The 26691-nt window shown below is 54.4% G+C and overlaps 8 protein-coding genes across 8 annotated transcripts; 5 read left to right on the top strand and 3 right to left on the bottom strand.

The window, feature by feature from the left end:
* Positions 1-275: 275 nt before the first annotated feature.
* On the top strand, positions 276-1234 carry HRG_04214 (pyridine nucleotide-disulfide oxidoreductase domain-containing protein; the record flags this gene model as incomplete). Its single annotated transcript, XM_044862685.1, has 4 exons — positions 276-443; positions 495-559; positions 617-873; positions 924-1234. The coding sequence occupies 4 exons, from the start codon at positions 276-278 to the stop codon at positions 1232-1234; spliced, it is 801 nt and encodes a 266-aa protein (XP_044721299.1).
* Positions 1235-4857: 3623 nt separating this feature from the next.
* HRG_04213 (phosphoribosylglycinamide synthetase, ATP-grasp (A) domain-containing protein) lies at positions 4858-6245 on the top strand (the record flags this gene model as incomplete). Its single annotated transcript, XM_044862684.1, has 6 exons — positions 4858-4861; positions 4921-4941; positions 5036-5131; positions 5188-5290; positions 5362-5699; positions 5752-6245. 6 exons carry the CDS (start codon positions 4858-4860, stop codon positions 6243-6245), a joined length of 1056 nt encoding a protein of 351 aa, XP_044721298.1.
* A 2046-nt stretch (positions 6246-8291) lies between these two features.
* HRG_04212 (uncharacterized protein) lies at positions 8292-9165 on the bottom strand (the record flags this gene model as incomplete). The annotated part of the gene is made up of 2 exons (XM_044862683.1): positions 8292-8357; positions 8785-9165. 2 exons carry the CDS (start codon positions 9163-9165, stop codon positions 8292-8294), a joined length of 447 nt encoding a protein of 148 aa, XP_044721297.1.
* Positions 9166-11784: 2619 nt separating this feature from the next.
* HRG_04211 (major facilitator superfamily domain-containing protein) lies at positions 11785-13682 on the bottom strand (the record flags this gene model as incomplete). The annotated part of the gene is made up of 4 exons (XM_044862682.1): positions 11785-12230; positions 12307-12531; positions 12595-13426; positions 13512-13682. The coding sequence occupies 4 exons, from the start codon at positions 13680-13682 to the stop codon at positions 11785-11787; spliced, it is 1674 nt and encodes a 557-aa protein (XP_044721296.1).
* A 1248-nt stretch (positions 13683-14930) lies between these two features.
* On the top strand, positions 14931-17364 carry HRG_04210 (aconitase family (aconitate hydratase) domain-containing protein; the record flags this gene model as incomplete). Its single annotated transcript, XM_044862681.1, has 2 exons — positions 14931-14936; positions 14986-17364. The coding sequence occupies 2 exons, from the start codon at positions 14931-14933 to the stop codon at positions 17362-17364; spliced, it is 2385 nt and encodes a 794-aa protein (XP_044721295.1).
* A 464-nt stretch (positions 17365-17828) lies between these two features.
* Positions 17829-18962, bottom strand: HRG_04209 (uncharacterized protein; the record flags this gene model as incomplete). The annotated part of the gene is made up of 1 exon (XM_044862680.1): positions 17829-18962. One exon carries the CDS (start codon positions 18960-18962, stop codon positions 17829-17831), a length of 1134 nt encoding a protein of 377 aa, XP_044721294.1.
* A 1657-nt stretch (positions 18963-20619) lies between these two features.
* Positions 20620-23286, top strand: HRG_04208 (kinase; the record flags this gene model as incomplete). The annotated part of the gene is made up of 9 exons (XM_044862679.1): positions 20620-20742; positions 20800-20937; positions 20989-21099; positions 21188-21334; positions 21383-21756; positions 21806-22019; positions 22071-22100; positions 22150-22873; positions 22931-23286. The coding sequence occupies 9 exons, from the start codon at positions 20620-20622 to the stop codon at positions 23284-23286; spliced, it is 2217 nt and encodes a 738-aa protein (XP_044721293.1).
* A 719-nt stretch (positions 23287-24005) lies between these two features.
* On the top strand, positions 24006-26555 carry HRG_04207 (dynamin family domain-containing protein; the record flags this gene model as incomplete). The annotated part of the gene is made up of 8 exons (XM_044862678.1): positions 24006-24104; positions 24156-24413; positions 24463-24564; positions 24620-24661; positions 24710-24798; positions 24853-25520; positions 25617-25711; positions 25863-26555. 8 exons carry the CDS (start codon positions 24006-24008, stop codon positions 26553-26555), a joined length of 2046 nt encoding a protein of 681 aa, XP_044721292.1.
* Positions 26556-26691: the final 136 nt, after the last annotated feature.

Here is a 26691-nt window from a genome sequence, read left to right as displayed (position 1 = left end):
GTCCCTCCCCCTGTACGAAATATGCTGGCTGGGTTGCCATTTGTCCGGGCCAGTAATTACAGCAGTTGACTGATATGATTATGTCTCTACATATAGAGCGAGCATAAGCCAAGGTTGGCGGATTTGTGGAGGAAAAGCAGTCCATACATGCGGCTCACGGCAATATAAGTTCTGAAGATTGCTGCATTTTCCAATACCTTTGCTTGTCCTTAAGTCAACGATATTACTACGAAAGTCCATTCGCCAAGTAATTGACTATTCCCGAGCTTCTCGTCATGGATCACTATCATGACGTTCTAATCATCGGTGCTGGCATGTCGGGAATTGGCTTCGCCATTCAACTGATCCGCCAATATGGCACAAGAAACTTCCAACTCGTCGAAAAGTCGGGCCACATTGGTGGCACTTGGCACATGAATTCATACCCCGGTTGTGGATGCGATGTGAGTTGTCCCGCGACCACGAATATTACACAGGCACTGGACAGTACGCAGGTGCCGTCTCATTTTTACTCGTATTCTTTCGCTCTTAATCCCTATTGGCCACGAAAGTTCGCGTTGTAGGCTGAGATACATTCCTATTTCAAGGACATCGCAGCTCAGTACAATATCGAAAGCAACGTGCGGCTAGAAACCGCTGTCGAGGCTGCAACATGGAACACCACTTCGGGAACGTGGTCCATCTCCTTGCGCGATCTCAAGACATCCGAAACTTTCGAGTGCTGCTGCAAAATCCTCGTTTCGGCCGTTGGAGCACTATCTGTGCCCAAAGAGTTCGATGTCCCCGGCGCATCGACATTCCAGGGAAAGATGTTTCACACGGCTAAGTGGGATCACTCTTTCAACTGGACTAACAAAGAGGTTATCGTCATCGGTATGTCGTTCGGCTCGAGCAATACAGCAGTAAGCTTATTATGATTCTAGGTAATGGGTGCAGCGCAACGCAAGCAGTTCCCGTGATGAGCGACGGCCGTGGGGCAGCAAAGAAAATTACCCAGTTCGGCCGTCAAGCTCACTGGCTCGCGGAGCGTCCTAACCCGAAGTACTCTGCGCTCTTTAAGTGGACGATGAAATGGGTGCCGCTGGCCATGCGACTCTACCGCGCCAAACTCTACTGGGAGAAAGAAAAGGACTTTCGGGGCTTTGATGTCGAAACGGGTGCAGAGACCCGCAGAGAATGGTCCAAGGAGGCCGCGGACTACATTCGGGGAAAATTCTCCGGCCAAGTATCGTGACTTTCTTGTGCCCGAGACTGAAATTGGTTGCAAAAGGCGGGTGAATGACACCGGCTATCTTGCTTGTCTGCACCGCGAAAACGTCGAATTAGTCTATAAGGACTCCATCGCCAACATTTTCGAGTCCGGCGTTCATACCAGGTGAGGGCGGACTTTCAACGCAGATGCCATCGTCTTCGCCAATGGCTTCAATACCCAGAAACCCCTCGCACCTATGGAGATTGTCGGCGAAAACGGCGTCAGCATTACAGAGCATGTTCGTTACCGCTTTTCCCTTCTACTTCATGTTACTCTCACTACGTACTGCAGTGGAATGAAGTTAGCGACGGGGCCCGTCCTCGTACTTGGGAACATGCCTTGCTGGCTTTCCCAACTTCTTCATCATGATGGGACCCAACACCCTCAGTGGCCATCTTTCAGTCATCTACACTACAGAGTGCCAGATCAACTTTACCATGCGCGTCATCAAGCCGATTTTACGAGCAACTGGCGTCGCGAGACATTCTCTCCCGATTGCGAGAAAGATACATGATGTCGTCCAAGTTAAACCATCTGCCGAGCAGAGGGACATTGATAACGTTCAAGCGAAGGCGAAAAAGCTAGTCTGGGCCACAGGCTGCACGTCTTGGTTCATCGACGCCAAGTCAAACAGGAACTCAATCATGTTTCCCAACTGGCAGTATAAGTTCTGGATAAGAAGCATCTTTATCTGCTGGGGTGATTTTATCTACTCTACTTCGGAAGCAATGGCCACGACAAAGAGAAGCAGCCGGATGGGAAGAGGATTCTTAGTAGCTGGAGTTGTGAGCTTCATGGTTGGGTGCTGTGCTTTACTACTCTCTTCTCTCTAATAGACAGGTTCTTTCCCTCTCCAGACTTACGGACCTACTCAAAGAGATTTAGTTTCACCCAGAACCGTCGAATGGGCGGTGGTCCCAGCTGCATGAGACCGTGAGCAGACGTCCCTAAAAAATCTCATACAAAGCTGTGACCTGCTTATAAAGACGCGGTAGATTTCGTTCGGGGTTGAGCTTACAAAGGTATGTAATGCATCAGATGATGCACGAGAAAAAAATCCCGTTCATGCAATCCAAAGAAGATCATTTCCAGACGCGAAGTGTTGTCCGTTTATGCGGCCTGCAAAGAGTTAGAAATGGCCCGTGTGTATGGAGACCCCGACGGGGTACTCTATACTTCTAGACCTCAGTTGCCCCTTCCTGTGGGCCTTCCTGCCGATGCAGTAGGCATATGGAGTAGCATGGCCTTCATGGACCGAATGTGTGTTTTTGCAAAGGCAGACACCAAAACCAGTGACTCGCAGGGGGGTGTTCTATCCTTGTGATCGCTGGACCGCCACTTCCTTTTAGTCTTTGCCCTCGTATGCGTATACACGTGTAGAATCAGATATGCCACAACCCTCGCCACTCCTTCGGACAATACGTCGGACGAGACTCCTCCCAATTTCATTGGCGCAACGGATTTCCAGTGCGGTTACACACGGAGAATGCTCTTCACTTATTCCACTAGCAACCAGGGTTGAGCTCACCAAGTGTGACACGTTATCTACAGCAAGGTTGCCTCGCTGCCTCGTTACATTTTCCCCCATAGCCCGAAAATCGGAGTCATCAGCTCGTCCGGAGGTCCGAGTTTCTTCCTGGCACAGGGAGCCGGTAGATGGCTCACCTTGGCAGCCGATCTTCCAGCTTTGTGAAGAAGCGGCGTGGTTCTGTATCATGCTGCTGTCATCGTGACGGCATTAACACACATCACCGTATGTATCTCTTCCGATTTGGCTAAGGAACCCTGGTTGAGAGACAGTCTAACACACAATAATCACAGGCGGTTGACGCGCAAGTGGCAGCTCTAGTGAACCCATGTGCGTGAGAAATGACAAGCATCCCAGCAAATGGTTTTCGTCCGGCCCCTTTGTATCATGCAAAAGTCATGCCTACGTGACCACTCGCGTGCTGTGGTGAAAAGCTGCAGCCTTGGCGCCTTTTGCTGAGACATGCTGACCATGTAGGCCGCACACCGATTGCGAGCGCGAGGCTATATAAATATCCTAGTTCTCGTTTTCATCTGGACTGTAATGGAGCGCTCTCACGGCCAAGCATGACCCGTCGTGAGCAGATACGGAGAGCCCGCCAACGCTGTCGCACCGACCAAACAAGGGTAAGCCGTTCTAACATGAGAAGGGTTGAAAAGCTCCCGAGTCAGAGAATCACGCTGCTAATCACCTCATGTACTTTCGTAGTGTGACGGAAAACGCCCTTGCCAGCGATGCGAGGTTAATGACGAAGAGTGTCTGGACACCCGTTGCCCCGGCGAAACGGAGGACGACTTGCGAGCCGAAATCGAGCGACTGAAGAAGCGAAAGGAAGATAAGGATAGGCTTCTAGGTTCAATCTTGCTGCTGCGGGATGCCGAAGTGATCAGATCTGTCGTTCGGAAGCTGATGGACGGCGACGAGTTTCGTTAGGCCACATGCATTGTCGAGGAGCTGGAACTGACGGAGTGATTGGGGACAGGAGTAGCGACGCACCGAGGCTCGGTGCACAACACCTTCAAATTACTCTTATCCGCTCATAGAGGCTTAGTATCTTGCAGTTCTGATTTTGTTGGCTCTTTTGTATTTCAATACGTCAGGGTGAGGTACTTCCTCGATGAAGCAGCTATTGGTTTTGCAGCCTCGCCACCTCAACTCCCTTGATTATGATGTCGCTTGAAAGTGAGGGGTCGTTCTTTCCAACGAACGCGGATAGCTCCGTGAGGAGGAGATGGAACAGACACTACATGCAACCGCTTTGACGTTCTATTACCCTGTGAAATCCGCCATCATGTCTGCTCTGTAATATTGACTTCTTCCAAGACAGGCCGAGTAGATGAGGGAAGTGGTGTCGATCAATTTTCTAGGCGAGAGCAAGGCTCCCTATGATCAGGCTGACGCCAATGTACACAAAATTGAGCAGCCTCCTAGCTCGGATTTTTCTCAGCATATCGATTCTTCATTGTAGCGTACTGAACATTAAACGCCCGGTAAGGCCTGCATTGCCAGGATCATGGAAGTGAACGCACATGCTCTCATATCGAGTCAGACGTGTGCGACACCGAATTGCTTCCGGCCACTTGACGAAAGCCACTGATATCCAAACCGCAGAAGGTGGGTGTGCATTTTGCTGATATTGAAACTCGTAGTACGAGTCTTGGTGAAGTCATGGACGATGGGCATCTGGATAGAGGGAGCACTATTTGTTCGCAGGAAATCTAGGATACATCCAGGCGCCGCTCAAGTCCATTCAGCATGGCACGAACTTCTCTATCAATCAGTATCTCCCCATTCCGAGTCTTATTGGACGCATTTATATGTTGTCTTAAATGACACTCATTTCACGACGAGGCTTTTACTAAGTTTAATGGAATGATGAGTGTTGGTCCGCGTAAGTCAGCTGCACGGGGCGCGAACTCTAGGTGCAAAAGGATACGCCCATCTGCATGTTCACTCTCCCAACAATCACATTTCCTGCAGATATTACTAAATATCGTGGGCGCAGCCTTGACGGATCCAAGCAAGCAGCCTCTACGAGTTCTGTTGGTTGGCAAAGGGGGCCGAGAACATCTCTAGCATGGGTGCGTGCTGTTCCCGCTCCCACTACAAGAACTCATGAGAATGACACGGCGATTCTCAGAAACTCGGCCAATCGCCCTCTGTAGAGCACGTCTTTGTGTATCCAGGCAACGGCGGCACGGCTTCAAGCCTTGCCAAGGTCTCCAACCTTGGAAATGACGTACTCGACTATCCAGCTCTCGTGTCGCTCGCCCGGGACATGCGAATCGGGTTGGTTGTCGTTGGCCCCGATGACGACGTTGTGGCGGGCATTGAAGGCTTTTTCCGCGACAGTGAGCTTGCTGTTTGCCTCTGCAACCCGTCACGAGCTAACAAATCTCCTCTCTAGGTGGAATGCCATGTTTCGCGCCAGCCAGAGAAGCAGCCGAGCCGGAAGGATCCAAGACCTTTGCCAAGGACTTCATGAAGCGACATGGAATCCCTACAGCTGCGTACAAGAACCTTGGTGATGTCAAGGAAGCTAAAGACTACGTCCAAAATGTAGACCACGCCGTCATCAAAGCCAGCGGCTTGGCGGCTGGCAAGGGCGTCATCCTCCCCCGGCATACGAAGCCTTGGACGACATCATGGTCAAAGCGAGATTTGACTCTGCAGGGTCTTCTGTTGTCATCGAAGAGTTCATGGAAGGGGAAGAGATCAGCATCCTGACCTTTAGCGATGGAAAGACCACAAAGACGCTGCCCCCGGGACAGGACCACATACGGATCTTTGAAGGCAACACCGGGCCCTACACGGGTGGCATGGGCGTGTACGCACCGACGCCGTTCAATTCCGCCAAATACTTGGCTGGGATCGAAGATAAGATCCTTCAGCCTACGTTTGCGGGCTTGCGGGACGAAGGTGTGTTTTTATATCAATGTGTGTCTGCTGGAAAGGCTAACCCAAAGGCCAGAACGCGCATTCAAAGGCATGTTGTTCACAGGCGTTATGATGACACGTACCGGCCCCAAAGTGCTTGAGTACGATGTTAGATTTGGAGATCCTGAGACGCAAACCATGATGCTGCTCTTGGCAGAGGATGTAGACCTCGCTTCTGTGCTCTTCGCCTACACCTTGGGGACTCTGGACAGCATCACTCTTGCCGTCCGACCAGGATACGCTTGCAACGTCGTCGTCGCCTCGGGAGGCTATCCGGGGACGCATGAGACTGGAAATCCGATCACTATCGAGAGCGTGCCGCATGGACAGCAGATATTCCATGCCGGAACAAGACTTGTTGATGAGCGGCTGGAGACGGCAGGCGGAAGAATTTTGTCAGTGGCTGCCTTGGGGGCCGCCCTTGAAGACGCTGTCAATTCTGCCTATAAAGGAATCGAAGGTGTAAGATTTAAGGGAATGTACTATAGAAAGGACATTGCAGGGCGATGGAAAAGCCATGCCCTGTAATGTCAAATTTTTTCCTAGTCTGAGCATTCTGCATTCTTCATCTTGCTTGTTCCTTGAAGGAGGGAACTAAAGACATTATACGAAAGAGACCGCATATTCCTTACTCTAGTTTCCTCTCATTGCCCCTTTCCAAACCATCCTTGGGGGGCTTTCGTGTTCTTCTATACAAAGTGGCTTTAGACATGTCAAGGCTGATTTGATCATAATAGCTGCATTTTGCCAATATCACCCGGCGATCAAGCATCCGAAGTTATCGGTCGTGTTCGTCCTCCGTTTCAAGTCTGCTCGGGACATTGGGCGGGAGTTGACTGATGCTCCGATGATAGGACGAGTAACTCTGGTCGAAATAGACATTGTCTCCCACATAATCGCCTTTCTAATGCTCACCTCGGCGTCTCATGTAATTGACCCGAGAGGCGAAGAATTGACTAAAAGACTTTCTGAAGTGACCTCCTTGGAGGAAGGTATAGGTCCACCTGAAATGAACTGCAGCTGAGGCCATGAATCATTCAACCACAATAAGTATCGAAAACTAGGTGTTGGCTACAGTCCGGCTGCAGATCCAGAGCAACCATAAGTGGCATGTCCTTGGTCCCGCAACCTCCACAAAGAGCAGGATACGTGCGTGACTTTGAAGAACCCTGTGCGAGGCTATTGATCGACTGTATGTCGAGTATATCCTCGCTACGAGAAGAAATTTCGCTTGAGGCCAAGGAACAAGGTGATACTGTCAGCTTCCGCCAGTATCCCCATGGCATATAGGGTCCACTGCCAGGTCATCTGTTGGAGTGTCACTTCACTTTTGCCTGCACAACCCAGTGGTTTCCTCACAGATACGTACTCTTTTCGCTGCACCGAGTCAAAGGGAAGGATACGCGTGTAGCTTCATCCTCGCCCGCAGCAGTGAGAAATTCTGTTACGAACGGACAGGGCTCTGGATCGTGTATCGATCGGTTATGTTCGAAGTGCTGGATGGGCTCATAGGTACTGGCATGTACCTTAGTTCATCCCCCTCAGGTAGGGATAGTAGAGCGAGTTTCTTGTAGAAGTCACTATTATATGCTTGAAGCCGAATCGTCGATCTCGGCGACAATCGTTCAACGATAACTCGTTGAGCGATAACACGCATCTCCCGATGGCTGTCAGCAGAAGCTCAGACAACACTGACGTGAAAGTGAGAAAAGCGACAATGACATGCTCAGGTAATGCTCGACTCAAGAGAACTTTTCGTCAAGGAATCTTCGTGAATTTCTCTCGTTTACCAGGTATTTGCACGCAGGACCTGTATGCGCTTCGGCTCAGAGACTTTCGTAACGCCAACATACTGAAATACAGCTGCAAAGTTCGCAGCACTTCAAGCACTAACGAATCGCCTCTCAGCCAGCTTGGGCTTTCGTCAAGATTTGTGTCATACCACGTGTACAGTATATGCCGTTCCCAGCCAGTGTTGGCGTGCTCGGGCGTGAGGTCGCTAACGTGACCAAGGAACGTCCAAGCCACACGTTGTCGTTGGTCACAATGTTCCACTAGTCCGTCCAATTGGGGGAGTCTTGATTGGCTTCAATGTTCAAAGTCTGATACGGTCAGACGAGGTTGTGAAGGAGAACTCGGCACGCCCTTCACTCATGTACTTCTCGTCTAAACGTTCTTCTCGTCCAAACAGGCCCACCACGACAAGAAAAATCCTCTCAGGAGGAGGCTGACCGAATGCCCATAAGCGAGCGTCTCCAACGACCCCGTATCCCCGCCCGCACCTTGGCGTCTACGAGCTGGACTAGACGTTTCTCGGATCATCCAGCTCAATGCCTTGCACAGGCTGCGGCATCGGCATTATCGTCTACGGAAATTTTATTTTGAACATAAGCGCTCCAAGTGTTTTTGGGCTTCATCTAGGCAGCGCCAAGTCTGGTGACTGCGGTTTTCCCGCTCGCTGGTCCTTGCCAAGGGAGCCATCAATTAGGCCTGGCGTTTCCGTCCGTCTTGCACTTCGCCAGTGGCATCAAACACTTGGAATACGACGCAGGCATTTCTCATTCCAAACGGGAACTATTGAGAGCGGACCACGTCGTCTGAGGAGTTGGGATCTTGGGCGCCTTGTACGCGCCGCTGGACCTGCGATGTGACCCGGCGCCATGGATGGAATCAGCAAAGCTTTCCAAGAGTAGGCGCATGGCATTCTCCGTGTAGTTATGTATCTATAAACTATCCCCGAGTGGCTGCAATATGAACAAAACTTCACTCCAACGGAGATCCCGCCCCAAGATGCTAATCCGAGGCGGCGGGCGGTCCACGCTTCGACGGCACCTCACTTGCCATCTGACTGATGCCTTTTGTATTCTGGCGGCCTGCTGAATCAGAAGGACTAGCAGTCTTTGTACCCCCTTGCCCGAAAAAGCCCTGTATAGACCCTAGCACGCCCGGGTGCTCAGATGGATTCTGGGCAACTTTCGAGTCTGCTTTCCGAGCCGCGGACGTACCCTGGATTCGCAGTGTTAATCTACTATAGGCGCTCAAGCTGCCCGGATTCTCAGAGCGGTACCTGCGCATCGTCTTCCTTCCCTCGCCGCGACATGTTGTCTGGACCAGATCCAGTCGGTAACTGCATTTTGCGCGCACTGCTTCCTCCGGCGCCTTCTCCGCCACCCACTCCGCCCGACGGCAGCTTCTCAATTGCCGCTGTGGTCCGCGTCGTACGCTCGAGGTTCTTATGTGACGACGGCGGTGCGGCTGATATGTCTGTACTTCCAGTCATGGCGTTCCCTCCAACGCCAGCGCCTGAAAGCCCCATGTCGCGCTTAACGTGAGCATTGTGTCGCTGCACCTGTGGCTCGTCTTTCTGGCCTTTTGTGTTGCTGTACATTCCGACTCCGATGACGGCTGCACCAGCAGCCGCCGTCATGGCAGCCCTTTGTCGGTTCATGGTGGGTAAAATAGCGTGACGTTGGGATATGAGGTATTTTGACCTTTCAGTTGCGTGTAGGGAGTCAGCTTAGAACTTGACTTATAGTTATGTCGTCAGCAGCGACATCAAAATCATGACGACATTCAAATTTATGCTGGCCGCATGTGACATAACTATGACGAGTCGACGGCTTAAGCACGTCAATAATAACGGCCCTAGTGAATTGAGAGGACGATTGCTACCGGGAGCGGAACGGTTGGATGTCAACAGTTAACGTCTCACCGTAAGGCTCCAATCTGTTACTCTATTGTCTTGATTATTAGGAAACTGGGATGCCGTTTCGCCCATTGCCAGCTCTTTCTTTACAGACAACAGAACGATTGGCAAGGGTATCTTGCAGAGTCGAAATAAAGTGCAATTGCGACCGTGACAAACCTCGATAACGCATGTAGCTGCTAGGTGGGTATGGTAAGGCAAGGCAAGGCGGCTCAAGGTGCGACCTGAGCATCTGCTAGCATGAATGTCCATGTCTAATATGCAATGCCAGGGGCGAATTCAGGTATCTAGACCACCAGTCACAGCCACACCGTTTGACGTTTGATGACAGGCCTGCAGAACATGTTTATGCCGAGACTCAGCACATGCACTCGGTCGTGTGCTTGCCTAATTGTCGGAGCGAGCTATCCACCCAAGCCACGCTGTGAAAGCCCTAAGTCGCCGATATTGAGCACCTCGTATGGAGACTGGACCACTCGAAGAAGTGTGTTGGTAAGCCGCAGCAACAGCGTAGCAGCGGAGTGCATGTGCATCTTACACACTCCAGTCGGGCCGGGGAAGAACGCCGCGGTCAGCCCATTCGTGACTCGACTCAACCGTCTCCTTGATGACTGATAAATCGTGAGTCTCTCAGCTGCAAATCAAGGTGTGCTCGGCTCGGGACTTTAGCCGTGTTGCCTCACCAAACCAAAACCAACACTTGTCCCTGGCATCGGGCCACTTTGAGTCAAAGGCAACGCCATGTTCGCGACGTTCAAGTACAACGAAACGACAAAAAACCACGAGTACATCAGCCGTTCGGACCATCCGTCGTCGGTCGACTACAAGGAATACACGCGCACCGCCTGCGATCTGTGCCGCGCGAGAAAGGCATGTCCGCGTCAGAGTCTATGTCGACTGTGATCCCATGGGTTTGACTCCACACTGCTCAGCTAACTCGCGGACTGTAGTTGAGATGCAGCGGCAACATCCGAGGCTGTGACAGATGCTTGTCCGCTTCAAGCGTCTGCACCTACACACTTAGCTCGGGCGTGGGCGTTGGGAAGAAGCGCCCGCGCAAAGACGCCGCAGCCAACAGCAAACCTACTCAGCAGTCATCCGAGTGGCCCTCGCAACCCCGAGATCCATATTCGAACGCCATACACTACGATTGGCAAAGATTCGATGCGCAGTGCCAGATGCTATGCTCCTCCTTTGCTCTCGATGCCGTCGACCCCAACGCGCCGAGGATCAACGCCGCCTCCTGCTCTGGCTCCTCCGATCAACCAGACTTGCCACCGTCCCCGAAGCTGTGGTCGAATATCAACATGAACTTGGGTAATATGTTCCAAAGTACCTCATCAAATTGCGACGACGGCTTCTTAGCGGGAGAGGGCTTCAGCCTTTGTCCAGGCGGACCGTCGAGACACCAGGGCGCGTCTCAAGTCTATAGACCCACGCCGGACCAAGAAACGCCGCAAGTCACAGCCAGAGGGGCTTCCACGACTGACGCAAGCTTCCTATCGCTCTTTGGGTTGTCACGGCCCACCATGGAGTGCAAATCGTCATCGCAACCAGGGGAATCTCAGCCCAGTAACCTCTCTCGGCCTCCCTCCACACACGCGCTAATGCAACCTCCGGCTCGAAATGATGCTTTGTCTTGTTCTCCTGTGAGTGAAGGGTCTGGTCAGTGTCAATGCCTGTTTTCCATGCTGCAAACCTTTGAAGAACTCGGTGCACAGACAGCTACTGGCATAACCGCAGCGTCGACCGACAGTCTGTTCCTCAGTTTAGACCAAGGCGTTGGGAAATGCCGCGAGATGTTTTCATGCCACACCTGCAACACCATCACCTCCAGCCCGATGCTGGTAATTTCTGTCGCAAACAATCTCGCCGTCGCCATGGCTGAGCTAGCACATCGCTTTGTCCAGTGCCGGTGTCGGAAGTCCACGCCCACCGTGTTCCAGTACGGGCGATACCACGTCGAGCATCCGACACAGCGGACACAACTGCTGAAGAGCATGATAGAGTTACACGTCAGAGACCTGGGTCAATTAATAACGCGGCTGGAGTCTAGTATGGCGGGAAAACAAGGCTCAATGCTTGACGACGCCAAGCACGAGTTGGAGAAGATACGCCAAGCATTGCATGAGTTCACGACTTTAGACACTACCGAAAATGCGCGCTTGAGCCCTTAATTTGAGTTCGAGATTGTATGATGGCTGCTTGGGTATATTGTACTCGACTGGTCTTGATGTAGAGAGAGTTGGAGACTGGGAAAATACTCCTTTGTTCACACCTGCATCCTTGATATGCGAGCCAGACTCCAGTCAAGTACAGAAGCTGAAAAGATATAACTAATTCCGCTCTCTCCTAGCTCCATTATCCAAACACTTTCTCCCGTTTCATAAATAGGCTGCAGATGAGGGAGAGTGCGCCGGTCGCTAGAACTGGGACAAATGCAGACCGGATGGCCCTCGCAATCGCATGAATGGCTGCTGCGGCCACATCGGATCCCGAGGAGTTGACCAGCTCGCTTCCCACGCCGGCCAGGGCAGAAGATATCTCTTGGGGCGTGGCGTTGGGAAACAAGCGCTCCAGACCATGGTTCGCGAAGTTGACGAAAATAGCGCCCGACATTCCGGTGCCCAAAGCGATGCCCAGCATTTGGCTCACCGTCATGAAGCCAACGCTCGAAGGAATGTCTTTGGCTGCAACCTTCATCTGGGCCACTGGAAACCCGGCCTGGCAGTAACAGCCAACGCCAACGCCGAGAATGATGGTGTAGCCGTAGACTCTAGCATTGGCTGTGTTTTCGTCTATTGTATCTGAAAGGGTTCACTTCTATTAGCCGAGACTCCTTCCTCATCGATTCAGGAACCATGGATAGCTATCCGGACTTACAAAGCAGAGCACCACCGATGAGATGGAGAGCAGCACCAAAAAGATACCACGGGAAATAGTGGCCCGTTTTCCCCATGAACTGGCCATTGATGAGCACGGCTGCCGAAGAACAAAGAATGAGTGGAAGCAAGTGGACCGAGGTCTGCAAGGCTGTGGCACCGCGCGTGAACTGGAAGTAAAGCGGGAGGTAATAGAGGGTGATGAAGCATCCAAAGGCCGCAAACACTAGGGATGGTCAGTCAGTTCTTTGACAGTGAGCGCGGCGAGGACATCAGGGGGTAGACGTACTCATGGTCAGAAAGAGGATAATCAGCGTGCGATTCCTGAAGAAATGCATGGGAAAAACTCGGTGATCGAGAGAGGTGCCGATGACATAGGCCTGTTGGATACAGAAGGCAGCGAAGAAGATGGCCGAGAGCACAAATAGGGCAATGCTGCGGCCGTCGTTCCATGGCCAAAGAATGCTGCCAAAGTTCATGGCCATGATGATGCACAGGAAAGCGGCGGAGGAAAGCAGGGCCCCGAGGTAATCCAGCATGAGAAGGCGGACGCGTAGCGGAACACCGGGCAGAGGACTGTGGTCGGGGAGCACTACAAAGTAGATGGGAGCCACGGCGGCACCGACGCATAGGTTGAGATAGAAGGCCCACCGCCAAGTGGCCGCGCTTTGAGCGAAGGCGCCGCCGACGACGGGGCCCAAGACGGTGCCGATGCCCCACCAGAAGCCCGTGAGGCTGAGATATCTGGGCCGTTCTGTGTCGCTCGTGTTGACGGAGAGAATGGTCATGATGCCCATGTACATGCCGGTTCCCCCAATGCCGGCAAGCGCCCTCCCCACAATGAAGGCGTCGATGTTGGGAGCGCCGCCGCACAGGGCCGAGGCACCCATGAATAGTGTGGTGGCCCCGATGAACAGCTTCTTGGCCGAAAAGGTGCCAAAGGCCTTGGACCACGTAAGAGTGCTGGCGGCCGAAGCCAGGGCAAAGGAGATGCCGAGCCAGGGGACGAGGTCGACTCTTCCAAGCGTGTTGACTATGGCAGGCTGTATCGTAGCCACGATAGTCGTGTCCAGGGCGTAGAGCAGGAAGGAGGCCTGAAGGGAAACGACAGCAAGGAGCCACTTTGCCAAGCAGATCAGCAGACAGAGCTTCAGTGGCTGTAGAGAAAGACAGGTGGTCACGGCAGAGGCAGAGCAGCAGCCATACCTTGACTCCATGTATCGGTCGCGGCGAGTCGGTAGATTTCTCAGCGGCGTTGCGAGCTGCGGTGTCATTGCCATCAGACTCATCTTCTTGCCGATGTGCTTGCATCGCCTTGTCGTGATTCCTCGTCTCACCGGCGCGGGGGTCGGCAGATCTATCGAGGAGCATCTCCATGGCGCAAAAGTCGACTTTAAGATTCACAGTTTTGTCTCAATTCTATTGTCACCAAGACTCGGCGATGAGGCAGTACAGCTTGAGAGCAGTGGCGAACCGTCTGGTTCCTATATATACCAACGACACTGGCCATCGTGGTGTTTGAGTCCGTCCGTCGCATTTGTCATTCATAGGCAAATGCTAGCCTTGTTTTTGGACGCTGGGAAGATTCAATGCCGATCAACAGGCGGAGCAAATACAGGTCCGACCCGGGCCATATCCAATTCAGCCAGCTCTCCCGGTTCGGCGCAGCGACCCGCATTCCGGCCCCTCTTCTCGGAGCTCTTCCAAAAGAGGCAATGGCCCAAAACGGAGCACGCCCGAGCCGGCCCCTGTCCAATCCGCAACAGACTCATCTAGGACACAAGAAGGGGTTCTTGGTTCATTCGATGAGATAACTGGTCTCATCACATCGTCGCTCCCCGTTCTGCAGGCGGTGGCCGAGGAGACCACGGATATCCCCCCAGTGGACATTAGTCTGCCGAGAGTATCAGGAGCAATCATGGATGGCCATTACGGCCCTACAGACGTCGTAGCTGGACCTCGCATTCTTAGCGCATCGTGGAATCCGGAAAAGTACAGTACGTAAGTTATTTCACCGAGCAGCTCCGACCCGAACCATAGTCGCAGGCTACGGGCGGCTCGCCACCGGTACTTGCCCAATGCCTGGGCCTATCTTGTGATGCGCACCACCTTGGTCGAGCTTCTCTTTTCCTTTGACTTTGAAGTCTTCAACAGCCCGGGGCATGTCCCCAAATATCAAGGTCAGACTCCACCCAGCTGCTTGGTAGAGGATACTGTTGGCCAATGCTCCGGACATTCGCGAGCTCTAATGTTGCAACACACGAGCTGGTCCGCGTTTGCACTCTTGGAAGTCGATACATGGGAGCTCCAAGGATAACTGTTATTTCAAATAATCCCTCTCGTCATTTCGTCTGGGCAAGGCACTTTTGCTTGGAAAGAGACACATGTAATTAAATCCAGCTTTGCTGCTTATTTCTTAACTTATGGAAGTCCATTTTATGCTCTCGAGCATAGGCCAAGGCCAAACGGAAGAGCGGGTCCCGCCCCAGCCAATGATGCCCCCGCAAAGCCCCCAGTCCAATCCGATATCGCGCATTTGCAATTCTCCACCCACATCTTGGGCATGAATCACACACCACCACCACGCTGCTCAACAAGGCTGCACGCCGACAGGACATTGACGCCATGACGGTAGGCACCGACAGATCGAGAAGCGAGCAGAGCTGACCATCCTGCCCAGAGCATCCTGCGACGCGCCGTCCCCCGCCCCTGGGCCGCGCCTCGATCCCCGTCGACGATCCGGACATTCTCGAGCGTAAACGCCCTCCCGCCGACATACGAGCGCCTCTTCAACAAGTACACCCAAGTGCGTCGCGTTCTCGGCCGACAGCGCCTCACGCTCGCCGAGAAGATTCTCTACAGCCACCTCGACAATGTACAGGAGTCGCTGCTGCTCAACACAGACAATGGGCGCAGCGTCCGCGGCAAGGCGAACCTGCGCCTCAAGCCCGACCGCGTCAACATGCAGGACGCCTCGGCCCAGATGGCCCTGCTCCAATTCATGTCGTGCAATCTGGCTCGGCCCGCCATCCCCGCCAGCATCCACTGCGACCACCTGATCGTCGGGTCGACCGGCGCCGGGGATGATCTGTCGGCCGGCATCGAGGCGAACAAGGAGGTCTTTGACTTTCTCGAGTCGGCGGCCCGCAAGTACGGCATGGACTTTTGGCCGCCAGGCGCCGGCATCATCCACCAGACTGTCCTGGAGAACTACGCCCTGCCCGGCCTGATGATGCTGGGCACCGACAGCCATAGCCCCAATGCCGGCGGCCTGTGCACCGTCACCATTGGCGTGGGCGGCGCCGACGCTGTCGAGGCTCTCGTCGGCGCTCCATGGGAGCTCAAGGCGCCCAAGGTCCTGGGCGTCGAGCTCACCGGCAAGCTCAGCGACTGGGTTGCCCCCAAGGACCTCATCCTGCGACTTGTTGGCGAGCTCACGGTCCGCGGCGGCACCGGCTACATAATCGAATACTTTGGCCCCGGCGTCGACACCCTCAGCTTGACCGGCATGGCCACGTGCAGCAATATGGGAGCCGAGGTCGGGGCGACGACGTCGATATTCCCCTACACCGAGGCCTCTGCGCGTTACCTCAAGTCCACCCGGCGGTCGCAGGCGGTCGCCAACGTCGAGGCCCTCCAGCGCTTCCCGGGGCCCGGCGCGGCAGAAGACGCCCGGCTCCAGTTCAAGGCCGATGAGGGCGCCGAGTACGACCGGCTCATCAAGATCAACCTCTCGGAGCTGGAGCCGCACATCAACGGCCCCTTCACCCCGGACCTCGCCACCCCCTTGTCCAAGTTTAAGGACACTGTCAAGGATCAGCAGTGGCCCGAGAAGCTGTCTGCCGGGCTCATTGGCAGCTGCACCAACAGCTCCTACGAGGACATGACGCGCGTCGAGAGCCTGCTCAAGGAGGCGGCCGGCGCCGGCCTTAAGCCTGCCGCCGACTTTTACATCACTCCCGGCAGCGAGCAGATCCGCGCCACGCTTGAGCGCGACGGCACGCTCGAGACCTTGGAGGGCGCCGGTGGCGTGCTGCTCTCCAATGCGTGTGGTCCCTGCATTGGGCAGTGGAAGCGGCATGACGGCGTGGGCAAGGGCACTGCCAACGCCATCCTCACGTCGTACAACCGCAACTTTCGCGGCAGGAATGACGGCAATCCCGAGACGATGAACTTTCTCGCCTCGCCCGAGATTGTCACCGCCATGGCTTTTGCCGGCTCCACCACCTTTAACCCCGTGACCGATGTGTTGAAGACGCCCGATGGCAAGGACTTCAAGTTCTCCCCGCCCCACGGTCTCGAGGGGCCTCAGACCCCGTTCGAGTCCGGCATCGAGTCTCTCGGCGTCCTCTCGCAACAAGCCGACGCAAGCGTCAAGGTGGCCATTTCTCCCACGTCCGACCGCCTAGCTCTCCTGGAACCCTTCCCTCCCTTCCCCGACTCGGACCTTGGCGGCCTGCGCGTGCTCGTCAAGGTGACGGGGAAGTGCACCACCGACACCATCTCGGCCGCCGGCCCCTGGCTCAAGTACAAGGGCCACCTGGCCAACATCAGCACAAACACGCTCAACACGGCCGTCAACGCCGAGACAGGCGAAGTCAACGCCGCCTACGACCTCGACGGCAGCCGGCACACCATCCCCGAGCTCGCCGAGCTGTGGAAGCAGCGCGGCCAGGAATGGCTCGTCGTCGCCGAGCACAACTACGGCGAGGGCTCGGCCCGCGAGCACGCCGCCCTGCAGCCGCGCTACCTAGGCGCGCGCGTCGTGCTGACCAAGTCGTTTGCGCGCATCCACGAGACCAACCTCAAGAAGCAGGGCGTCGTGCCGCTGACGTTTGCCGACGAGGCAGACTACGACAAGATTGTGGCCGGCGACGAGGTGAGCACCGTGGGCCTGTATCAGATGCTCCGCGACGGGGGCACGGGCCAGGTCCAGCTCAGGGTGAAGAAGGGCAACGGCGACGAGGTGCTCATTCCGACCAAGCATGCAGTCACCAAGGACCAGGCCGGCTTCATCCTTGCAGGCAGTGCACTGAACTTGCTGTCCAAGGATGTTTAGTGAGGACGGAAACCTGATCGCTTTGCGTGCCGGGTTATTGTTGTGATTTATATATATAGAAGGCGTCTGGGACTCTCTGTCGGTGGATATTCAAAATGCATAGGAGGCCTCGTTTATACGGTTGCCGATGCGGCTTTGACTGGATAGACTCGCCCTCTGGTTCTTGGTTCTAGTCGACGTTTACTTTGCTCCGCATCATTCTGTCAATGACAAGCGAGCAATTTTCTCTCGTTTGATTTCGCTCCACCGTAATGTTCCCATGATATCGACTTGTTCCGCGCCAACGCACCGCATTGCAAAGCTGTCCTGCAAATGGGTATTCCAACCCAACGCCGCGCACAAGGCAAACAAATCATAACAAACTTCGTTCCACGCACTCATGCGTATACATCGCCCCGCACTCGAACTCGACGCATTTTCTCATGGCAGTTCCGGACAGCGCCCGCCACGTCTTGTCCTCTTGGTCACGGATGATCGTCGAGAAAGAATCCTCGCCTGGGACCGGGCCGTATGCCTCCTATCACGTTCCTGAAAAATTGTTGCGTCTCTTGCGCACTCTTTAGCGCTAAGCGTCGGCGCAGCGTTTTCATATGCCGCACCTCACGATGCCACGCACAGGCCTTTCGCCAGTTGGGATCTCCGAGGACGTCCTCGGGGAGATGCGATTCGTCGACGTCTCCAAAGTCCAAAGGCCGTCTGTAGGTCCACGGCTGCGGAGTCACATGTCGACGGGCCGATGCGTTTCCGTTAACCTGTCTTTTCCGAGCCACCTCTTGGGCACGAAGCCAGCGCTGCCTCTCGAAAACTTTACCGAACCAGGCTTTTCGCCTGCCACGAGCCTCTATTTCATGAGCCTTTTGTTTGTGCCAACCCTCGGACCGATTGTGGCTCAGGTGAATCGCCGGGTTGGCGTGGATGTACACTCTCCCGTCCTGACTTGAGGACAGCGGCTTTTGTTGCCGATGGCTTGGAAAGGACATGCCGTGTGGTGCGTTCATCGCCCCGGACTGCCTGTATATGGCGACATCGAATGCCGCAGAGTCAAAGTTTCTTGTCCTGCGTGGTGTAATTTTGGTGGCTTCTACATCTGGAGGCTCAGCCAATCCGGTTACCAAGGGCAGTTCTTGGTTTCGCGTCAGTACACTGCCCACATGTGTTGGGGAAGGAGTCGAGCGAGTGCGATTTTGACAAGGCCTCTCAGGCTCGAGGGTTGGTGTTGGGGACTCGGGGGGTATCTCAACAGTGAAACGGATGGCAGTGGTTGCGTCGTCGCTCGTCAACCCTTGACCGACGATAGCTGCAGGAACAGTTCCAGGGAGCTCTGGGGAGGCTGTTTTAGAGGGCTGCACGCTTTCGGGACCACCATGGGCGCGTTGGAGGGATGCTATGAGGCGATTGCGGGGGGTTCTTCTTGCCGCAAATTTTGCTCCATGCTCTCTCCGACGTCCCGGAATGGCCGCCTTGGAAGTCCCCAGGACCTCGTGCGGACTCGACTTGTCGTCTGTTCTTGGCCGCTCTTTTCTGCCGAAGGATGTCTCGCCAGGTGCCAGGACCAGATCCTTGGGCACAAAGATGCGCTCCTCATGCTGCTGGTTCATGTCTTTCGTGTGTTTCTGTTGCGGCCCCATGTAAAGTTGCCTGGGTTGACAGTGCCGTGAACAACAGGGCGCTATTTAGACACGACGCCAGGTGCTAGTGCATTGAAGAGGAAAGCCCAGTGAAGGTGGAGGTCCTCGCTGCCCGAATGGCAATGGGCGTAAAAATCATCAGCCTACGTACCGTGCTGGTCAGCAAACAGTCGCCAAGACTTGGCCAGGGAGCAAGGATAGGGCTTGTTTTCTCCATCAGATCTTTTCAGTTTCTTTTGTGACTTCAAGCGGGAGATGCAGTGGTTTCGAAGTCTCGTGCCCTGCAAGGAAAGCAGAGAGATTCCTGCTGTGCGTCGCGGCCTTTGGTCCAGGTTCGTGGGGGTAGCAAGAAACGAGACTCCATGATGTGACAGAAGCTTGTGTGATTCCCATTCTCTCGGCACAAGAGGGGCCACTGACCAGGCCCTTTATGATGATGATAGAATGGCATGAGTGCGTGCTCAAACAACCAGAGGCTGGGAGAGAGACCATTGGCAAGGGCAAGGGTACGGCAGACGGCAAAACCAGACAGGTCTCCATCGGTCAGACCTTTTACCAAGATTCATCATTTGGCGAGGTGACAAGCTTAATAAAGGCAGCATACATACCGAGTCGACAGCTGGTTAGGTGTTCATGGTGTAGCATTACCCTGGTGAAAGTTTTTGGCCCTGTCAGCTCTCGAGGCTCGTCCACAGATTAAGCTTGTCTGCGTGGCGGGGGGACCTCTGCTTCGACATGAAAGAGGTGGCTTGCGGTGGCATGTCGAGAGGCAAAGGCCGAGGGGCGGCTGAGGACACGTAAGAGGAGAAGCTGCGGAAGGGGGGTCGCGTGGAAAGAGGAGCGCGAGGAGGAGGAAAGAAGCTGCATGTACGGAGGAGGATTTGGGGAGAGGGTTACGCCGGCGCTTGCACCTTTTAGTGTGGGGATTCGTAGGTGATTTATTAGAGGTGACACGTGCCTTTTTGACGACAGACCTGTGCGTGTGTGGGGTCGAGGTGCCGAAGTCCTCCACTGTAGCTGCCAGAGCCACTGTAGCTGTCACTGTGGCCCGCTAGAGCCAGTGTCGTAACTCGACTCCTCCAAACGCAGACAGACGAAGATCCTACAGGCTATTTGCACTGGACATCAGGGAAAGTGTCCTCCACGTAGGTACGATTATGCTAAGTATCGACGCTTGATTAACTTTTCTTCAGCACCCAAATACAGTACCTACAAGCCTACCTAGGTACCTAGATTGGTACCTAGGCATTGAACCTGTTTAACACGGTGTGTAAAGCCTCCGCCAGCGCCAAGCAACTCGGGCGGCCTGGCCCACTAAATAGCCCCGCTAAGGTAGGTAGGTACTAAGGTTACAAGTAGTAGCTGGGCCGTACCGTAGACGCCGCTTCTGCTCTGGGCAAGCGATCTGGCCTGATTTAGCCGCGTTGGACTGTTAGCGCGGGGATGCAAGGTACCCCGCCGGTACAGGCTGTCCCTAAGGATCAGAAGGTCGTTTGAGGATTGCACCTCAGCCTTGCTCTCGTCCCGCAACGACCGGCCGCACCGACTTCCCTTGCAACGGTTCTCGTACGATCCATAGTGTGTTCCCCCTTGGCACTCGACTTCTATCGCTCCTCCGCCAACGGCCATGGACTTCCTCAAGTCCGCGGTGGCTTCCGCCATCGCTCAGGGGCCCCCCTTCCCGTACTCCTTCGGCGACAAGGTCGACATCGACGAGTCCATCTGGACACTGTTCAATGGCACCAGGAGAGCAAGTTCTCTGGCGCCCAGCTGCTCGTCTTGCATCTTCCGCTAACATCCGACCTAGGAAGACGGCTCCGACTGCAGCATCTTCTCCTTCGACATCCCCGCCAACAAGGGCCGCGTCGCCTTGGCGAAAAACGCCCTCAAGAAACTGCGAACCCTGCGGCATCCCGGCGTCATCAAAGTGCTGGATACTGTAGAAGTATGGCGCCCTCAACAATCCAAGGCGATCCGACGCTGACGACCGAGCCAGACGGACAACTATATATACATTGCGACCGAGCGCGTTGTCCCGCTACGGTGGCATGTGCGAAGAAAGAGCCTGACTCCCGAGACCATTAAGTGGGGTTTGCACAATGTTGCAGTAGGGGCTTTCCTTTTTGCTTTCTCCCTCCCTATGGGCAACTTTGAGCATGCGCTGTCGGTGGTGCTTCGCTGACAAGCTCTTGCAGCGAACAATCAAATTCATCAACGGCGACGCCTCTTCGATCCATGGAAGTCTCAAGGTTGGGTCCGTCTATACATCAGAGAGCGGCGAGTGGAAGTTGGGCGGCTTCGACGTTTTGAGCAGCGTCAAAGACGACGAATCTGTCATCTACGTTTGTCTAACCGCGTCTCCACGCTCCCGCACACGCTGACCGCTATAGACTTATGGAAGTTTGGTGCCCGACTCGGCCCGATACGCGGCCCCGGAACTAGTGCAAGGAGGCTGGGAAGTCATCAAGAAGAACCCACTCTCGTCTGTGGACTCTTTCAGTTTTGGTTCATTGATATTCGAGGTCTTCAACGGCGACTACCGCGGCTCTGACCAGGCCGGCCAGACCAAGAATGTGCCCCCTTCGATGCAGTCAAGCTACAAGCGGCTATGCAACGCAAACCCAAAGTCTCGCATCAGCGTCGCAAACTTCCTCGATCAGGGAAATCGAAAAGGTTCATTCTTTGACAGCCCTCTGATCAAGCTAACAGAGGGGATCGATAACTTGGGCGTCAAGAACCACGAAGAACGAGAAGCGTTTTTGAGGTACGTTGCTCGTCGGTTCCCCGAGACAAATGACTGACAGCGTGTATAGCGATCTGGGGCAGCTCACTGATGACTATCCCGCGGAATTCTTCAAACTGAAGGTCTTGCCCGAGCTCATCAAGTCGGTCGAGTTTGGTGGAGGAGGCCCCAATGCTCTGGCCGTCGCCCTCAAGATCGCAGCTAAAATGTCCAAGGAAGACTTTTCCCTCAAGGTCATTCCTTTCCTCATCAGAGCCTTCGGTAATCCAGATCGCGCCATTCGAGTTTGTCTGCTGGACAATCTGCCCATAATGATTGATCTACTGCCGCCAAAGACGGTTAACGACAAGATGTTTCCTCAAATCGTGAGCTGCCCGTTCCCGCGCATAGGCTCCCTGCTGATCCAAGGAACAGGTGACGGGCTTTACGGATGTGCAGCCTGTCGTACGAGAGCAAACTCTAAAATCGGTCCTCGTCCTTGTTTCCAAGCTCTCCGACCGAACTATCAACGGGGAGCTCCTCAGACAGCTGGCCAAGACGGCAAACGATGAGCAGCCAGGCATCCGCACAAATACGACAATCTGTCTTGGCAAACTGGCCCGGCATCTCGGTTCTTCATCAAGATCCAAGGTGCTAATCGCCGCATTTACGCGCTCTCTCCGGGATCCGTTTGTTCATGCGAGGATTGCAGCTCTCATGGCTCTGGCAGCCACTTCTGAGTACTTTTCAGAGGACGATTCTGCCTGCAGGATCTTGCCGATGGTCTGTCCGCTGCTCATTGACAAGGAGAAACTCGCTCGAGATCAAGCCAACCGGACCATGGACGTTTATCTTCAAAAGGTTCGCAAGGCTGCCGCGTCTCTTCCTGACAGCGCTTTGCCGCCATCACAGGCGGCAGAAGGCCAGCCTGCACACATGAGCACCCCCCAGTCGAGCGGATCATCTAGCTGGACCGGATGGGCAATATCTTCTTTCACAAACAAAATCTCTACTGCGGCCGGTGAAATGCAAATAGCCAATGGCTCAAGCAACGCCGTCGTTCGATTAACACCCTCCCCAGGTCCAGAGGCCAAGAAGCTGGCCACGGCAACTGCCTCTTCGCTCCATCGTCAGGCTGTGAAGTCGCCGCCCCCGCTGGGTGAATCTGGGACCTCGTCTCCCACCGCCAGTGCAGTGGCCGAGGCATTCCTTCCAGAAATGGACGCCGACGATGGAGCGAATACATGGGGAGATATGGACGATATGGGGGACGACGATCAAGTTGTCGAAGCATCTTCCACCTTTACCGCCGCCGCCAACAAGGCTCCTGTAGCTGCTGCCAGTCCTGCACCATTCGATGATGGCGAGCCTGACTTTGCGGGCTGGCTGGCTGCACAGGCACAGAAGAAGAAGCTCGGCGGAAACAAACCCCTACCAAAAGGACTCAACAAATCCACCGCCGCCAAGAAACCGACCACAAGACCTGCGGCGAAACCGGCTGTTGCCAAGAAGATAGATATGAAGCCCAAGGAGACGGAAAATGATGACGACGGCTGGGGGGATGGATGGTAGTCGTGGCAGGCGGGATATATGCTCCGTGTGCTGGCGCTTAAAGACTGCGTACCAGACTAATTGCATTTAGCATCAACAGGCGAGACGATGGCGCTGGGGTTCAAACTGGAATACCACATTTTGCGAGGCTGGAGCCACACTTGATTGATAGACTTTGTTGGACACGTTTTGTCCCGGACGACCTAATAAACGGCCTGCGTGCTGCAGCTGAAGGAACTGGCTAGATTCGAGATTCGCATGGCAACTGTTTACACCTACGGATCATGACGGGCTTTCGCCGGAAATTGACACCATGGGAATCAAATTCAAGTTGCATTGCCGACCTCGCCTGCCATGGTTGAATGTTACGCTTCAGTGGCATTGTCTCTTGCAAACAACATGAGACGGCTCAGAACGTCCGTTTTCGCATTCGAACCTGACCCGGGACGGGCACTCGGGTAACTAACTGGATGTGTTCAAGAAGCCGCACAGCCTGTCAACGGTGCTCGTTTATTTGCCCTTATGTTCCTTTCGTCGGCTCGGCAACCAGCTGATGCCTAAGTTCTCAGGGCCACAAAACCCTGACTTTATTTTTTGAAGACGACAAGGGGCACTGCTTCGTTTCACCCTTTTCCTTTCACACCAACTCGTTTTCTCTCGTCTCCGTCTCTCCATTCATTTCTGACGCGGCGCAATTTCCTTCGAGATCACCAATCCGCGAGGGCAACGCTTCGCTCAGCATGGCTGCCCTCGGCTCTGAGCTCGGCAACGCGGCCATGCTGGCTAAGATTGACAAGCTCCGTGAGCTCAACGTCGGCTCCCTAGTTCCACTTCCCCAGGTACGTACAACCCCCAAGGTCCAGTACAATCAGGGTCTGACTCTTTGAAAGCTCGTCGTCGTCGGGGACCAGTCGTCTGGCAAAAGCTCTGTGCTGGAAAGCTTGACGGGCCTCTCCTTTCCTAGAGACGTCGGGCTCTGCACAAGGTTTGCGGCGCAGATATCCTGCTGCCGCGACACTGTCAAGGTCGTCACCGTCTCTATAATTCCGCGCCCGGATGCCGATGACAAGCTCAAGGCGAAGCTGCTTGGCTTCAACCGGCAGATCAACGACCTGAGCAACGATGACCTGGCCAAAATATTTCAAGAGGTTGGTGTTTCAATCCTCTGGCTTGTTACTCTTTGCTCACGCGCTCTAGGCCAGTACTGCCATGGGGATTCGAATGACCACCGACTCCGAGGACCCTAGAAGTGGCGCATTTAGCCAGGACATTCTCAAGATCGAGATTCATGGGCCAGATGTAAGAACCCGATGCTGCTCTCTCCTAGTCTGCCACGCTGACGGCAATTCTTCAGAAAAGTCATCTTACTGTCATTGATGTTCCTGGCATCTTTCGAGTTCCTACGCCTGTTAAGTTTTCCGCTCACAAAGCTGGTGGGCTTTAGCTAACGCAGTTTCTAGGGCTCACGACATCGACGGACATTACGCTCGTCGAGAGCATGGTCAAGTCCTACATGAGCAATAACAGAACTATGTGAGCGATAATGGCCTCCCTTGTGAGTAGCCCCAGCAGCTAACGCTCCTCTAGCATCCTGGCGGTTATGCCCTGCAATGTCGACATCGCAACCCAGGAGATCCTAAAGCTTGCCGAAGCCGCCGACCCAGACGGCGCCAGAACGATGGGCGTGCTGACCAAGCCCGACCTCGCCACCGAGGCAGCCACCCGCGACGCAGTCATGGACCTGGTGCTTGGCAAGCGCAGCAAGCTAAAGCTCGGCTACTACGTCGTCAAAAACCGCAGCGCAGATGACAAGACGTCCACCCTCGCCCAGCGCGTTAAGGTCGAAAGGGCATTTTTTATGGCTCCGCCATGGACCAACGTCGGTGATCGTTGCGGCATTGCGGCCCTAAAGGAGCGTCTTCGCCGCCTTCTGATGAAAGTCTCCAAGGACGAACTTCCGCACGTCAAGGGCGAGATTAAAGAGCGCCTACGGAAGTGCAAGGCAGACCTCGAGACCAAGGGGCCTGCTCGGGCGGACCAAAACTCGCAGCGCCAGTACCTGGGAAAGCTGGCAGGTCGATTTCAAGCAGTGAGCCAAGCGGCGCTCAACGGTTACTATGCCGGGGAACGAATCTTCAAGACGCACCCAGAGCTGAAGCTCATCACGAGAGTCACCAAGCTAAACGAGGATTTCTCTGATGTTTTCTGGAGCCGTGGCCATCGACAGCACTTTGGCAAGGTGGAGAAAAACGAAGGTGAAGCTTTGTTTCGAGGTGACTCGAGCGATTCTAATGACGAGGATAAACACTTACGACTTTGGGATTGTCACGAACTTAGCGACATCATCTCAGCTGAGCCATACGGCTGCCCCGAGCCTTGGAAAACTCCCATCATGGAATGCATTCGGAATGCATATCAGTCTAGCCGGGGTCCCGAGCTTGGAACAGTAAGTCTATCCCATCATGGCTAAGTTTCCCCGACGCTACAACTGTCGATTTGTTTTCTATTTGCAGTTTTTGGCCTTCTTCCTCTTCTGCTTCCTTTCCTCCTATGCATACATGCGGTTCGCCTCGAACGACTTAACTAATAGTTCTTAGTACGGGGGAACTGTTCTCTCCACGGTCTTTGAACAGCAATCGGAGAAATGGGAGCTGCTCGCAACTTCGCACGCCAGCAATGCCATTGTAATTGTCCATGACTTTATATTCCAGCTCATTGCCTATCTTTGCCCTGACGAGCAAGTCAAGGACCAGCTTTGGGCAAATGTCCTCGTCGAGAAACTGCGGGAAAGGTACAAAAAAGCCATGGACCACACGCGGTTTCTTCTATCCATTGAGCGGGGCGGAAGACCCAGCACGTTCAATCATTACTTTGGCAACCCTTTGCAGAGCAAACGTGCTGAACGACTGTACCAACCTTTGCTTCAAAAGGTCGAGAAGCATAGCGGCTTCAGTGGCCACTACGTTGAGGTTAGCGAGCTCAAGAGGCACCTCATTTGCAAGAAGAACGCAGATCAGGTCTGTGAGGACATTCTCGACACGCTGGCCAGCTACTACAAGCTTGCACGCAAGCGCTTCGTCGACGTACTCTGCCAACAAGTCGTCTCACACTTCCTTCTCGATGGTGCTGAAAGCCCGATCGCCGTCTTCAGCCCCGAGTTTGTCATGGGTCTTGACTCGGATCAGTTGGAGATGATTGCAGGCGAGGACGAAGAGTCCAAGGAGCAGAGGCAAACGTTGGAGCGTGAAACCCAGAGCTTGGAGGCAACCTTGAAGGTTCTCCGAACTTAGGCTGCCTTGGCTGTCTTTGGACTTGGTCGGCGGGGGCGATGGAGTCGTCGGGAATTTGCAGAGAGAAATCGCGGGAGGCAATGGTCACACTGGAGAAGGCAGATCTAGGCGCAGTGGGAACTAGTGAGTGCCCCGC

Source organism: Hirsutella rhossiliensis (assembly GCF_020360975.1).
Source record: "Hirsutella rhossiliensis strain HR02 chromosome Unknown scaffold00004, whole genome shotgun sequence".
NCBI classification, from domain to species: Eukaryota; Fungi; Ascomycota; class Sordariomycetes; order Hypocreales; family Ophiocordycipitaceae; genus Hirsutella; species Hirsutella rhossiliensis.
The sequence above is the reverse complement of the archived record's forward strand: the minus strand, read 5'-3'. Positions and strand labels throughout refer to the sequence as shown.